General features: G+C 37.9%; 1 protein-coding gene across 16 annotated transcripts in view; it reads left to right on the forward strand.

Annotated features, from left to right (window-relative positions):
* UNC5D (unc-5 netrin receptor D) overlaps positions 1-16,074 on the forward strand; it is a 726,786-nt gene that overhangs the window by 502,802 nt on the left and 207,910 nt on the right. For all 16 annotated transcript variants that reach the window (XM_054700868.1, XM_054700869.1, XM_054700865.1 and 13 more), the window contains one exon: positions 2,540-2,758. In XM_054700868.1, the coding sequence (XP_054556843.1) occupies positions 2,540-2,758 (219 nt within the window). The remainder of the gene's footprint in view (positions 1-2,539; positions 2,759-16,074) is intronic.

Consider the following 16,074-nt stretch of genomic DNA (forward strand, 5'->3'; position numbering starts at 1 on the left):
ACTGGTACCCTAATCAAATTTTCTTTCTTTTCTTGAATCTTGGTCCTTTTCCTGTAGACATATGATTACGATATCACTTTGGTGATTGTTAAGATTCAGTATTACCTTCTGCCTTCTTCCCCCTGACCCCAGCTTTGTACATTAACATTGATTGATTCTTGATAGAGGTCCTTAAGATAGGGCACTTACCATCAGACTTTTACACTCCCTCCTGCTCAGAGTTCAGATGAAGGCTGAACATGTCACTTTATCTAAAGGACATATATTAAACTAGGAGGGAAACTTAATTCCGATTAGATCTCTCTGTGCTTTGTAAAATGGAGAGTTAAAACTTGATTCATCTAATGATCTGCTGCCTTTATTTGTCATTTTATTTATGCCAGAAAATGTCCCTTCACTATTTACTTAGAGATTGTTATTTATGACATTTCCCCCCATTTCAGATAAGTCAAATATTCATGGCTTTGTTGCTAGTTAAAGAACAATGCTTCATTCAAAGTGTTAGCCTGTGGTTGTTAATTCAGGATTTCGCAGCATGGTGGGGGATATAGACTTTATCAGCTGATCCTTTTATGCAATAATGAATTACTTTGAACAGAGCTCAAGCCCCTGATGACAGTGTGGGCATTTGATGCCCATATAAAAATCTCTTAATACCTTTGTCATTTCCTCTAATGCATGGATTTACAAAAAGCCAGAGGGAACTTGGTATTTATTGAAGAGGGAAAGTGGCATGAGTAGTCAGTAACAAAATGAATTAATGTGTAATATATTTTATGAAGTCCATTGTAAATATAATTTAAAACATTAAAAAAACGTTAAAAAGAAGAACCTTTGAGAGTCTATCGAAAACTGCTTTTGTTCCATGTGATACACATTTTCTGAGTGACTTTATTATACTTCTATGACAAACTGTTTGCTCTCTTACTATTTAGAATGTTTGTTTTACGATGATTTTTTGGTACTTAGCTACACATGAGTTACCTTTTCTATTATAACTGCATTTTAGAGCTTATAATGATGAAATCTTTGTTTGTGAGACTTTATTTCCCCCTTAAGTTGAGGTACTTAATGGAAATAAATCTGAAGAGAATCAAACTATTTATGTTCAATCCATCACAATAAACAAATAGTGTTTGTTTGTTTGTTTCTAGTGGCAAGAGGTCTATTTAATAGCTCAGCATCTTGTATTTTCTTCCTTACCTATACAAAATGTAACTGTAAGCAGTCATACCTCCTGTGCCCACTTATAGTTCTTAAAGGACATTAGCCATAATATGGTGAATTATGTTCACCTTTGACACTGCTCACTGACTTAGGTTATGGATTGGTGTGACTTAGGGGCTGTGTGAGTTCAGAATTATCCTGAAGGTGTACAGAAAGCCAGGTTAGGTCACAGGATAGATGTACCCTGTCTCCTAAATCTCTCCCAGTGACCTGGATTGTTCTCCCAAGGCTTCACTAGTTTCCTTTATCCAGCTTAGTCCTACAGACTGGTTTGCTTTGAGTAGAAACAAATCTTTTGAGGACACAATGGATCTTGGTTTTGAAATCCTTTTTACTTTGTTCTCTCTCTGGAATGGTCATTGGAAGGCTCAAGATCGCATTCCTCTTGATTGTCTCCTCCTTCCTCTGCAGTCATATCTTCCCTTAACTCAATGGGACTTAAGTCCATGATAATTGCAGTAAAAGAGCACTGAAGCAAAGGTCTTGGCTTTTCCTTTTCTTTTTATTGTGTTTCCTTTGCTCATGAGTTCCTTAAATTCAGGTGAAAATATCTAAATATTCCTTCCCTATGGAGAAAAAGCTGTGGGTCCTTAACTAAAATACACATCATAGTTATTTTAGTGATTTTAGTTCTTTGGCTTGGTATTGTGACTCATAGTATGGGGGGAGGGATGGGAAAGAGAATGATGGGCCAAAGGCCAACAGAACAAAGCAGAATTTGTGTTCATTTTAGAAGGAATGGAAAATTGGTGAATCTTTTGGAGGAAAACCTACCCAAGTTAGAATATCAGATAATCTCCAGAGTTTCATAGATAAAGGTGGACCATTTGGACCTTTTTGACATATCTTATGACTTAACACCTCCACCAATATCACCATTATTCACACATCTATGGAATAATACAACCTATTCCCATCATTATTTCAAAGTTTTGAGGCAGCTTGGGGGCCTCATTGAATCCTGTGATGTGACCATTTGCCAGAGTGAATCTGGGATTCAGCTCTTACCCCATAGACACATACATCCATTCTTTTAGCAAAGAAGCAGATTCACAACTGTAGTTTGAGGGGTCTCCTAGTCATCATTTTCACTTGTCCAGAAACCCTAGATGTGGGTCCCACTAAAGGTACCATTTTATGCTGGTGTTCACCCTCTGAAAGATAATTGATCTGCACAGGCCTTGCAAGCATGCTGTATTAACATGATGCAAACTTTTCTGGCTCAGATTTTTAGGAGCTTGTGTGGGGTGTGCTTTGTGACCTGATGTTTGTGCTGCTATCATAGACTCTAATGTCCTCTTCAATTTCACAGGAACCGACAATGGTGAAGTCCTTCCTGATTCCATCCCCTCAGCTCCTGGGACACTGCCTCATTTCATTGAGGAACCAGATGATGCGTATATCATTAAGAGCAATCCCATTGCACTGAGGTGCAAAGCACGGCCAGCCATGCAGATATTTTTCAAATGCAATGGCGAGTGGGTCCATCAGGATGAGCACGTCTCTGAGGAGAGCCTGGATGAGAGTTCAGGTAAGAACATGAAGCAATCAGAGGGCGCCGTGGGAGCTCCCCAGATTCTCAGATCCCACCTTATTTGACTGAGGTCTTTTTTATATCATCCCAGAGATACACTATGCAGCTGGATCCTTTAAATGTTTCCTTTTGTGGTCCCAATGTGGACATGGGATTTATTTTCTGCACTTTAACACCCAATTTTCTATGAAAGTTAAACCTCTCACTGGAAATAAAAATGGGCAATCACTGTCTTTTTCTGAATTCTAAATTTTTTTAAGGCAAACCTTGCTTTCAAGCAGCATAATTTCAGTTTTTCCTGTTAGACATTATTCCTAAATACTTAATTCTTCACAGTTGCTGGGTTTTGGTAGTTTTATTTTTTATTATTTTTATTTTGTAATGACAGTTCAGATTATCAAATACAAATAGGATCTCTAATATAAAATGATTTCAGGAACATATTGTCTAATTTGGCTGATGAAGGGGGATGAGAATAACAATCACAGTAACTAGTGTTTATTGAACACTTACTATGTGTCAAGCCATAGTTTGGTTTTTGACAATTATCTTGCTATCTAACATCCCTTGTGAGCAGATTATGCTATTATTGACTTCTTATAGATAAGTAAATTTAAGCTCAAGGAGATTAAATAAAGGATATGCTTCTGCTAGGTCTCAAAGCAAGATCATTTGACTCAAATTTTTCAAAATTTACAATTATGTATATGTTGGTGTATAAAAGAAGCAGCATGTGTTTTTGTACTTTGGCTCTGCCGACCACCCGAAAATTTAGCTTCATCCTAAGTCCAATCTTATTTCACCCTTGATTATTGATTTTGTTAGTCCTGATTTCCTCACTGGCTATCAGATTTCAGATAAGTCAATAAACCTGATAACAATTAGCCAATTACAAATCAGTTTAATTTATTTGTTGTATACCATGCTATGCAATACCCCAGTTTAAGCCTTTAGGAATATTCAAATTAGCGTCAGATAGCGAAACTAATCTCCAGGGTATCATAATGACCGATGGGCATAAAATCAATGTACTTATAAGTCAAATACTTGTGAAGTTGTAGCAAATGTCTAAAGATAATTACTTTGGGGCATCCCTGATGGCACAAGGGGTTAAGTCTCAGCACTATGAAGCTATAGGCAGCCACTGTAGCGGTGCACCAGTTCGATCCCCCGCCAGGGAGCTGACCCACATGGCACAGCAGACCTCTCCTGTCTCGCCTGCTTTTCCCCTCAGCAGTGTATTTCAGTCAGTCTACCTGTTCTGCTCCCCACTCTGTCTCTGGTGAATCCTCTCACCCACCCTGCACCTCTGGCCTTTACCCCAGTTCTTGTATGCATAAATAATTTTTTAAATGAAAAATAAAGAGAATTGCTTTGTATATTGGAGGACTTAAAAAAAAGAAAACATTTAAGTAGAACTATTGGAAAAGGTGTGGAAGTGACAGCATTTGAAAGGGACATTCATGAATATGTAATAATCGTAGTGGAATCTATACAATGTAATGGAATCTACAAAATATGGGGGATAGAGGAATCTCAGTGGACCAAAGGCATAATATTAGCAAGTTAAATGTTCAGCAAGAAGTTTAGTTTGATTAGAATACCAAGTTGATGTAATAGAATAGCACTTAATATCTGGAAAACTTAGTTTTACTAAGTTTTACTGCTGCAAATGCCAGTATAAAGAGTTCTGTACTTAAATTTTACAGCTATTTTGCTGGTAGTAGGGATTAATTATACTGACATGTGGGAATGGAATGGGCTAGACTGTTGCTTCAGAGAATGAATTTGTCACAAGTGTTTGAAATGTTAAGGAGAAACAAGAATGGGAAAGTCAGGAGACTTGGATAATTCAGACAAGAGAAAGGTCTGCTTCTTGAGTAGTCACCACAGAGACAAGCAGCAGGTATCTGGTATGGGAAGCACTTTAACCAATGGGACTTAATCATTGTTTGATTGAATTAACAGGATAGGGAAATAAAGATTAATCTTTTAAGATAAACAGAAGAATATAATGCAATAAATATAGTTACATTAACAATGAGAAAAGTCTTGAAATAATCATTTGGACAAGCTGAATTTGAAATGTCTGTTAATATATGGCCCAAGGGTGTGAAGGGACCCAAAATTGTTAAGGGATGCACTCTCTAAGGAGATTCAGCCATCAGCATGCACAAGGGCAGAGGTAATTTTTTAATAGCTTTTTTTTTTTTTTTTTTTTTTTTTTTTGCTTTTTTGCGTAGAGGAGAGAAAAGAAAGGATCTTAAATACCTAGCCCCTTCTGGGCAAATTCCAATCTAAACAGGTTTGGCTCAAAGTGGGGCAACTGAGACCTGAAAACTCACCACTTAGGCACTTCTGTCAAGGAATCACAGAGAGCAGTTAGGCAGGTCCCGGAAAATTGGATACAAAAGGTGAGACTCAGCATTCAAAATAACCATCTCAATTTTTTTTTCCCTTTCATCCCACTATGGATATGCTTTATTAATTTTTCCCAAATTCTTTTTTTCTTTTTTTTTTAATTTTTACAGCATTGTTCATTTTTAAACAATATTTGCTTTCCCCCACCCACCTCAGGTGTAGTTCCCATAGAATTTCCTTCACCAATGCACCCGTGCACCATCACCACAGTCCCCTGTGCTCCTCCCTCCCTCTCTCTCATTCCCCTCTTACTTCCTCCTCCCCTGCAGGCTTCCTCTGATTTATAAATGTCTGTTTTTGTTATATTATTATTTTTCCACACTGATGTCTTATTTGGTTCCCCAATATTCCTCCTGTAAGTGAAACCATCCAATATTTTCTTTTTTCTTCTGACTTATTTCACTGAGCATAATTCCTTCTAGCTCCATCCACATTGTTGTGAATGGCATGGATGTATCTTTTTGATCGCTGAATAATATTCCATTGTGTATATGTACCACATCTTCTTGACCCAGTCATCTATTTTTGGGCATTTGGGTGGTTTCCAGGTTTTACCTATTGTAATATAGTGCTGCAATAAATATAGGGGTGCAGGTGTTCTTTTGAATCAATGTTTTGGGTAGATCCCTAGGAATAGAATTGCTGTGTCATATGGTAGCTCCGTTTTTAGTAGACTGAGGAATCTCCACACAGCTTCCTATAGCGGTTGGACCAGTTGGCACTCCTACCAGCAATGCAGGAGAGTTCCTTTTTCACCACACCCTCACCAACATTTGTTGTTGCTAGTTTTTTTGGTATGTGCCATTCTCACTGGTGTAAGGTGGTATCTCAATGTGATTTTCATTTGCATTTTCCTGATTGTATGGATGTTGAACATTTTTTCATATGCCTGTTGGCCATTTGTATTTCCTCTTTATAAAAATGTTTTAAGTTTTTCTGCTCATTTCTTGACTGGATTGTTTACTTTGGTTTTGTTGAATCCTGTGAGTTCTTTGTATATCTTTGTGATCAGTCCCATATAAAAAAAAAAAAAATCAAAATAAATCCTGCAATTTTTTCTCCCAAGGACCAAGAACAACTTTCACATGTGTCTTTTCCAAGTACCTCTACCTGTCTCTCCTCCACACGTCTCCTCCCATGTACCTCCTCATATGTGTCTCCTTCCAGAAGTACGGGAGTGCATGTCAGAACCAGAAAAGCAAGCAAGCGGGAGCACATGTGCTCAGTTATCAGCCAAACATGGCACTTATTCTGCCCCTGGTACCCCATGACCCCCCCATTCAGGAAGTCAGATTCATGGTGTGCTAGAGGAGATATCTTCAGAATGGAGATGGGGTTGAGCTTGTAAAAACATCAGGGGTGGAGGTCCTTCAGGTATCATTCATGGGCTCAGAGTTTGCTTTTCTTGGTTCTTCAAACATACTGATAGAATATGACGATGAAAGGTAGATCTAAACTTGGTAAGGTTCAGAGACAGAAAACTAGATTTGTTAAATATAAGTAAAGAATGAAGCCATTGAGATAGAGTCGTTGAGAAAGGAAAAGGAAATGGATCTATGGATACACCTCCTTAGGAGTCAGGGAGAGGAATTTCAGGTCAGCAAAGAAGAAAGATGTAGTATACTGTGTCTTAATTTATTTCAAACAGGTCGTAAGGTAATTATCTGTTTCTGGGAGTCAATAGAGGACAAAAAATTATATATATGAACAAAAAATTATATATATATAAAATATGAAGGACAAAAAATTATATATGTAAGAATATATATATTAAACATATATATGAACACCATGCACATATATCATCGGTATGAACTAAACCTTTTACTGTTTTGAATCAACTGGGCTTGAAGTATAAATGCATTACCTCAAAAGGTAGAGAAACAGGTAAAACTGTATCACAATTCCCTATTCATTCCAGTTTGAGACTAGTATGAGTAAGGAAAAAAACAAAAACAAACTGTGCCTGCCTTACAGATGTCCTTCAAACTAAAAGCTTGCTTAGAATCAGGAAATTTAAATGTGAAAACTGAAAGGAATTGCAGGGATAACTTACCTCTATTTTACACATCAACAATCTTTAGTTGTAAGAAATACAACTGATTCATGGTACAGCTGTTTCTAGAACCCAGAACTCCTGATTTTCATTTCAGATATATTTCCTCATTACTGTAAACTATGTTTAGTACAGATTTCTCTGCCCGGCTTCCCCATTAAAAACTGGACAAATGATTGACATAGGATGCATATCAGTACCTGGCTCATCATTTTCTGTCATGAATCTGCTCAGTGTTTGTTTCCCAAATGTATAATCCTATAGTTATCCCATAGTAATTTCCTTATTCCTAATCATTCCTGCCATCTGTGGAAGAGCCAATCTCTTATTTTATGTTCTGTAGCTGGTAGTGTTACACAAACCAAAGATAGGCAGTTCTAGAATTCTAGGTCTCATTCCCTCCTTTAAAGAGGAATAATGGAGGGAAAGAAGATGGCATATTAAGTCTTGGTGTTAGGAAGGCTTCAGGTTTTGTGCTCCCAGATCTTGAGTGGACTTACGTGCATAAACATGGTATTTGAATAGATGGAGTCAGAAATAATAGAGGAGTTTCTCTTATCTTTGCATGCAAAATTCAGAGAAAGATTCTGACATTTAAGAGAAGGCAACAAAGAGAACAGTATTTACCATATAAACAAAAACATCTTTAAAACAAAGGTAGGGCTTCCCCGGTGGCAGCCTCTGCAGCACTGGATCAATCCCTGGCCACCTGCGAAGGCCCCACATGGCACGCAGACCTCTTCTGCCACGCCCGCTGCTCCCCTCGGCAGTGTGCTTCAGTCCTTCTGCCTTTTCTGCTCTCTGCTCTGGCTCTGATGAATTCTTTCACCCTCCCATACCTCTGACTGTACCCATTGCTTGTATGTATAAATAAATAAATCTTAAAGAAAAAAAAACTTAAAAAAAAAACAAAACATAGATGGGAGACAATGATGTATATATAGTCAGTCCAGCTGGAAAGGACTCAAATACCAGAGGTTCAGTGAAGGAGTATGTTTTATCCATAGATGTCTCTGTCCTAGATTTTGCCCAGTAATGAACTCAAAATAGTGGAATCCCATTGGGTAAGCTGTTCTAAATGAGCAATAGGAAGGAAGAACATTGAGAAATTACCAGCCATTTTGTATTCCACTGCTAGAAAATCCTATGTCTAGTCTCACTTAAAGAACTCTTGATAAATATTGCAAGCCAATTTAACACTGTACCCTCTTGTAATTTCACAATATTCTGTTTTGTTATTGCTTCCCCCATTTAATTCCCTTAGTATTGCCTGGCAACTTCATGTCTTGCAGATAGCAGTGTTGATTACATTCTCTGCCTCCATGTAAGTCTCCCCCCTTGACTACCTTAAAAAAAAAAAAAAGACCAATGAAAGTCACAAATTTCAAAGGAACTGGGAAGAATAAAAATTCATACCTGAAAAAATCTGCAGAGATTTTATACCAGCTTTTTAAAATGCTGTTGAGAAAGAATTTAAATTTTAGGTTAGCTCTTTGAAAAGAATTTAATAAGCACAACCATTTCTTCCAAGTCATTTTGATTGAATCAATAGGAAAGAAATGTCTCTCCCTAAACAGTTTTCTTCTGGGTAGTTAATGAAAATCGCTGTCTACCACACACTGCAATTATGTTTCCTAAGCCCTGTATTAATAGTGGGATAGTGGAAACTGGAGCAAGATGAGTGGAGATATTATACCCAAAACCAATACATAAGTGCAATTAAGGTTGGAAACAAAATGGCCTCAGGTATTGAAAAATAGATGCATTACCTCCCTTGGGTTCTTCAGTTCTGAATCTGAGCACAGGACTTGACTACCTTTACAGACTTAATAGCTTTTGATTAGGTCTGTAAAATAATTCCTGTCGGTCCAGTGGGACAGCATGTCTCCAAGAGACCAAGGACAATGGGACCACATTTGACCAGAGGGAGAGAATTTTCTACATTCGTTTAAGTTCTGTTGAGCATAACTGTTTATATATCTTTAGCCAACTACTTTCCATTTCTAAAATCCCAGAGAATTTTGATATTCTGGTTACTTATATAGCTTTTCTTCCTTCACAAAACTAATGAGAAATACATAGGGCCAGGGAGTGTTTGGAGTAGACACAGAAACTTTTGTATTTCCAAATTGGAAGCAATAAGTCCTTTCAGTTGTTAAAGGCTGCAAACTGCCTTCGGTCTTTCTAGTAATTTGGCCCCGTCATCTAACAGTTCAAATAAGAAGAAAAAGGATTGTGTGTTTTCATGCAATTTAGCTTGGGAAACCCAGTGCTAGAGTTCTTTCCTGCAAAAAGTACAATTTATTTGACATGAGTTACTGTGTTTGCACAGACATGGCTATACCTCTTAGTAATGTACACTTTCTGTTCTCTGCACAAGCCAAGGGATCTTCTTTCATTTGTTCTGCCTCATTTCATTTGGAAATATGGGAGCTCTTCTTTCTTGTGTTTTTCTTCTGTTAACATCTGGAGTTGAGAAGTAATCCCTGGGAATCATGCCCCTGATAAAAAGGTAGAGTGTCCAGTAACATGGAAATGAAGAACTTTAACATGACATATAAATAAGTGCATGTGCTCATGCACACACACACACACACACACATACATATACACACACACAAGAAAACGACAACCAGCAAGACTCATCCTTGGCAATGAAGATAATATAGCCTGTGGGAAGCTTAAGTTATCAATAAGCTAAACCACTTCTTTATTGTTCAATAAAAACGGGAGTTCCCTTAACAACTCCAAGGCTCTTATCTTATTCTACCTTGGAGATATCGAACTCTAATGAGTGAAATAATGCTTATTCCAATGTGTTATGGGAAAAGTCTCAACTCCGGTAAACTAGTATTTTTCTTCTTAAAGAATATCATTTCAGGGATTTCGTTGTGTGTGATTTCCTTTTTAAACAACTAGAGTCGCTCTCTGGGGATAAAAGGTTAATGGATTGTGTTGAGAAAAGGGAGAAGAGTAGAAATAAAAATGTATTAAATCTTTAAAGTTTATATCTAAGAACTTTTGCTGTGCTGGTGATGGGGATTTGAATATAGTATCTTCCAGAAAACCATTAATTTGATGTTACCTTCAATGATTCACAAATCACCAAGGTACATTTGGGAAGCATATATTTTAGACCACATAACACAGAAATAATCAATCTCTCAAGTGTTCCATTGACAGTTTGTGGGTTTAAAACTCACTTTTATAGAAACATTCTCCCACCTCACCCCAGATTTAATCTACACATCACTCTGCTTCTTAGAGAGGACTGACATATTCTTAAAAGGTTTTGGGAAAATAGTATGAATTCCTTCCTTAAACCTGTGACAGAGTATGAAGGCCTTGTCTCTTGTGTCTCGTTTAATCTTTCCTGCAAAAATTTGGAGAGTGTTTATACTCATTCCATCCTTAGCAGAGAGAGAGTGTGTAGCTAATCATTTTAGTTATTTAGTAACAATTATTGATATTGACCAGAGATGTGTTCTAACTCTGGATTATTGACCAATAAGTTTGGACTTTTTCAGTCTTTTCTGTTTATACAGCATTCAGAAGTGTGCTGCTTTTTTTGAGGTGGAAATTAGTAAGGATCTAAAATAAACTGAAGATTGTCTACTAGTTAAGGGCACGGGTATTAGTGCTAAATGGTGCATGTTTGAAATTTGGCTTTTCCTTCTGCAAACTTTTGGATAGATGTGTTACTTGGCTCCCATTCACCTTAGTTCCCCCTTGTGCAAAGTAACAGTCATGATTATATCTGCCATACAGAACTTTTGTGACATTCTAGAACCTAATGCTCATAATGCTTAGCCAAGGCCAGGCATGTAGCAAGTGTCCAGTGTTAGCCTTCAAAGTGATGAATAGAAAATTTCTCTCTTTTTTTTTTGATGGGGAAAATGACTGGTGATTATACTTCAAAAAGCAAATAAGTGAACTTTTGCAATTGCAAAGAGATAAAAACTAATATAATTAATTTGTATGTACTTATCTTTCATAGAATAACACTTTTCTTGCCTGTGATTCCCTCATTTAGTTTACATTTAGGCTTTGTGTTATTCTCAGAGCCAGTGGTAGCACTGTGGGCGACACAGTTGTCTGATCTCTTTCCTGGCCTCAGGGCCTGATCTGATTTTAATGATTGCAGAAATGAAGCAGCAGGGTTGGAAATCATGACTGTCTCCCACAAAGCTGTGATTATGGTATTTGAATGAGTTCCATTTCCAGGGTTTTGCCCTTTAAGTACTTTGACCATGCCCATGTCTGCCTTCTAAGTTTTTTCCCCCTTTCTGTTGTCCTCAAACGCTACCAAGTTAATTTGGTTTCCTCTGCCAGACACCTCTGTGTTGATTAATTCTAATCTCTGGTGTGGAAGAAACTGGAGAGCTTGGGCGTATTCAGAGATTCTGTACTTAAGACTGAACTGTGGTTCTTCTGAGCAATGCATGGAGTGGTTATTATCCAGGGAGAACTAAAGAGTATTCATTAGGCATAATACACATTCAAAGGATGATTCTTTTTTTTTTAAATCAAAATACATGTTGCTAGGATGAAGTGGCAAAAGATATTTAGGACTAATTAAGAATCTGCCAGCAAAATGAAATATGATACTACCTTTTAATTATCTATATTTAATTCACTATTTTTAGTAGCACGTTGGCCTGAGGATACCTGAGCCCATGAAATGGAGGCACCATCCCATGAAAATTATTTCTGAGAACTCACTTTTGAAACTAAGTACATGTTAGATTCATGCATCCATACCAGAGCCTTGCCCTAGAGACCAAGCTATATAATGGTCTCTGCAAAGGACTGGCAACTTGGTTCCCACTCGCAAAGGCTGATGCTGTGGGGGGTCAGGAGACCCCCTATGGGAGCTTGTGGTCTGCATTTCTCTGGTCACAGTAGTTGTCATACTACATTGTTGGAGCAGATTGGAAAATCTCCCCCTCTAGTCTATAAGCTCCGTGATGGCAGGAATCTTGGTCATCTGCTTCATCACAGTATCCTCGACACCAAGCACAGTGGCAGGCACATGAGAGTTAGTACTCGATATAATTATTTTCAAATAATGTGTGTCCAAATTATCAAGATAATTTGATTTTCTCTACCAGACACTTTTGTGCTGATTAATTTAATCCCTGGTGTGGAAGAAAACAAAATGACATCTTTGATCTATTTCCTGTGGTACAGGACCTGCAGCAAAATAATAATAAAAAGAGAAATAATGATAACATGGTGTTAAGATGAAATAAAATAATATATGTGATGGCATTAATAAAAGTAAATGGCCATACAAATAGCATAATAAATATCAATGATGGTAATGGCGATATTATTCAAAATACAGGAGGACATCTCAGTGTTAAAGCTTATTTTCTAGACTCTGTCCCTGGACCAGTAATAGACAAGTGGAAAACATTATTTTTTGTAAGTGGTGGGCCCATTTTTTTCCTAGCTGGCTGGGATGTCTGTTTTCTTTCTTCCCGAGAGACAGTAGATGAGGAGAAACAACCTCAGAACTGCATCCAGGGATCAGAGAGGCTTCATCCCTAGGAAAATGCTGGTCCAGTAGGGAAGATTCTCAAATACAAGAGACAGTTGCTTTTCATGTATAATTTGCTCCTTTCCCTTTCCCAGAGAACTGAGTAAGGTTCTGTGCTGCTTATGGAATCATTTTGGAGTAGTTCTTTGGACCCTTCATCCTCAATCATGAAACATCGCAGTGGGGGAAATTAGGTGTGGAGCAGGTCAAATACTGGGCTGGAATGGTCCAGGGAAATGGTTACAGAGACTAGGGTGAGAAAATATTTTAACCAAACCTCATTTGCTAATCTTGACCGCTTCTGTGCGGCTGGGCATATGAAATATATCTTAGAGGAGGGAGAGTTCATCTCATTTCCCTTCTTGAATGTAGTTAATATGTTTAGCAAGCCAAGCATCTGACTATACAGAAGTTCCAAACGATGGAGGTACATAAAGCTGTGAGGGGTGCTGAGCATCTGAGAACTGTGTCAAATTCCTCCCCAAGTGCCCATCACCAGGTGTATTTGAGAACAGGTTGGCAACAATAGCCACGGCAGGATGCTACTGATGGGCTTTGTGAAAGTGTGATAATGAGCAGTAGATAAAAGGCATGGGAACAGCTGTTCACAGGCACGGGGCTGTAGTTGGTGTGGTGCTGAATGTTAAATACTATTCCAGGATTCTTTATTTTCTGCAGAACAAATTAAGATCTTAGGCTATGACTGGAGTCCTTTTATTAAAAGTTGACCATAAGGAAGTTATTTTCAGTCTTTTTCTCCATTTCTTTGTCCCTAACTTCTAAATTTCCTTTCTTTGAACAGTGAAGCATAGGCCTTCAATTAGTTTGAAAATTCTCTAACTTTTAGTCTCCCAATAGGATTAGACCTGCTAAGAGTAACTAGTGTTTTCCATCTGATAAATAAGGGGATTACAGCAATAACTGCTGTCAGCATTTTTCTCATTTAAACAAATAAAGCTGACAAATGATGAAGTCCTGTGCGCTCTGTTATGCTTAGTACATGCAGGGCAATTACTCATCGGCTGCCAACATTAGTCTATCTACAACTAAAGCATCCAGCAGCCCAGAGAGCTTATTAGCATATGAGTCTCATAGTCATATTTTTATATTCCGTAAGACTCTACTCCATAACAAAGGCTGATGGTTATAATTTGCACAATAATTTAAAGGGTTGGACTTTTCCAGGCTTATTAGTTACACAAGTTATCAGGTGCAATGCTGCTCTTATTTATGAGATGCCACCTTCTATTTGCCTGGAATGTTTGCTCCCCTGTAGCATTTCCTGTGAACAAGTTAGCTGTCATCTCTTGAAATGTACAAGGAGATGGTTGTCTCTGTAATATGCTGTTGGATGAACTTCAGTGGGAGGTGGGCTGGAGGCTGAAAGAGAATAGCCTTCCATGGATGTTTCTGATGTGTCTCATGAGAGATAATATACTATTTGAAACAAAAATTTTAATCTTATTCAATAGTTATTTCGTAGAATAGAGAATAGAATAAAAGAGTTTTCCTGAAAGGAATAGTTGTAAGACTGAAGACCTCACACTTGGAGAAGGCCCAATCCAAAAAGAAATTACACTTTTAGGGAGATTGTTATGTCATGTGTGGCCTTCTAAAGAATCCTGCCACCCTGATTTTCCTGAAGGGAAAATGTATTCTATTTGGAAATAGGTGGTTTTATATTTGTTTTGCTTCTCCAATCCCATGAAGAGCCTCTGCAAAGGACTGGCAACTAAATCATGTTGAAATCATTACTTTTCTCAGTGGCAGCTAGTCTGAATGAGGAGTTGCAAAATTTCCGCACATTTAGTGGGGTAAGATCAGTAATGACCTTCATCGTAAAGGTCATGGTCTACTGCTTATTCATTCCAAAACAAGAGGTGACTGTCCATGTAGAATCGTCTTGATTTCTACTTTCTATATCAATGCTCTGACATCTTGGGATCTTCTTGCTGACTCTGCAGGACTGCCTTACTGAAGACTGATTCATAGAGATAGCTGAGAATTGGCCTGTGGTTGTGCCTTGCATATGCAGACTAACTGATTCACAACCTGTACCTCCAACCACTTCTGTAGAACTCTCAGATTCTGGGCAAGTATTCTCCAGTACCTGGTACCAGGATATGAGGAATAGTCATTATGTTCCATAGCCTGTTAGAATTATTCAAACTAGTCAGTTTATTTTTTTTTTGTTTTTTTATATATTTTTAAATTTTTTACATCATTGTTCATTTTTGAAAAATATTTGCTTCTCTCCACCCCTTCAGGTGTAGTCCCCATAGTTTCCTTCACCAATGCACCTGTGCACCATCACCTCAGTCCCCTGTGTTCCTCCCTCCCTTTCTCTGATCCCTCTCCCTCCTCCTCCCCTGCAGTATGTCTCTGATTTATAATTGTCCATTTTTGCTTTGTTGTGTTTTGTACTGTTATTTTTTACACCAATGTCTTATTTGGTTCCCCTATATCCCTGCTATAAGTGAAACCATCCAATATTTTTCTTTTTCCTTCTGACTTATTTCACTGAGCATAATTCCTTCTAGCTCCATCCATGTTGCTGCAAATGGTATGAGTTTATCTTTTTTGATTGCTGAATAATATTCCATTGTGTATATATGCCACATCTTCTTGTTCCAGTCATCTATTTTTGGGCATTTGGGTTGTTTCCGGGTTTTACCTATTGTAAATAGTGCTGCAATAAACATAGGGGTACAGGTATTCTTTTGAATAAATGTTTTTGTGTCCTTTGGGTAGATCCCTAGGAGTGGAATTGCCGGGTCATATGGTAGCTCCATTTTTAATAGACTGAGGGACCTCCAGACAGCTTTCCATAGTGGTTGGACCCAAACTAGTCAGTTTAAAACCTGCTTATCCTTCCTCTCCTATTCTTTCCCACAGCAAGCACATTAAAGACTCTTACCCACATGCCCCCCCACTCCTTCTGCTTCCTGCCAGACCCTGTTGCTTCTTCCTGTGGCCCTGTGTGGCACACTATGCATTCTGTTTCTGTGGATATGTGAACATAACTTTCTTTTCCACTTATGCTGTTGGACCCATACCTCATTAAAACTTATCTGAGGGGCCCTAAAAATATCATGGCCCTAGATTAAATTATGGCTATTTCTGAGATTTGGAAACTCCCTGTTTAATAAACTTGATGATCCTGAACCATTTTGAGGCGATGCTTGTCTTCATTTGGAATAGCTTAGATATTCTTGTGCAGTAGAGACAGTGGGAAAAAATAGAATTGTTCCCCATTAGTTTGAACACATTTGTGACCTTTCAAGTTTATTGACT

The sequence above is a fragment of the Talpa occidentalis genome, unplaced genomic scaffold, assembly GCF_014898055.3.
Source record: "Talpa occidentalis isolate TD23 unplaced genomic scaffold, MPIMG_talOcc4v2.1 talOcc4.4, whole genome shotgun sequence".
In the NCBI taxonomy this organism is placed as follows: Eukaryota; Metazoa; Chordata; class Mammalia; order Eulipotyphla; family Talpidae; genus Talpa; species Talpa occidentalis.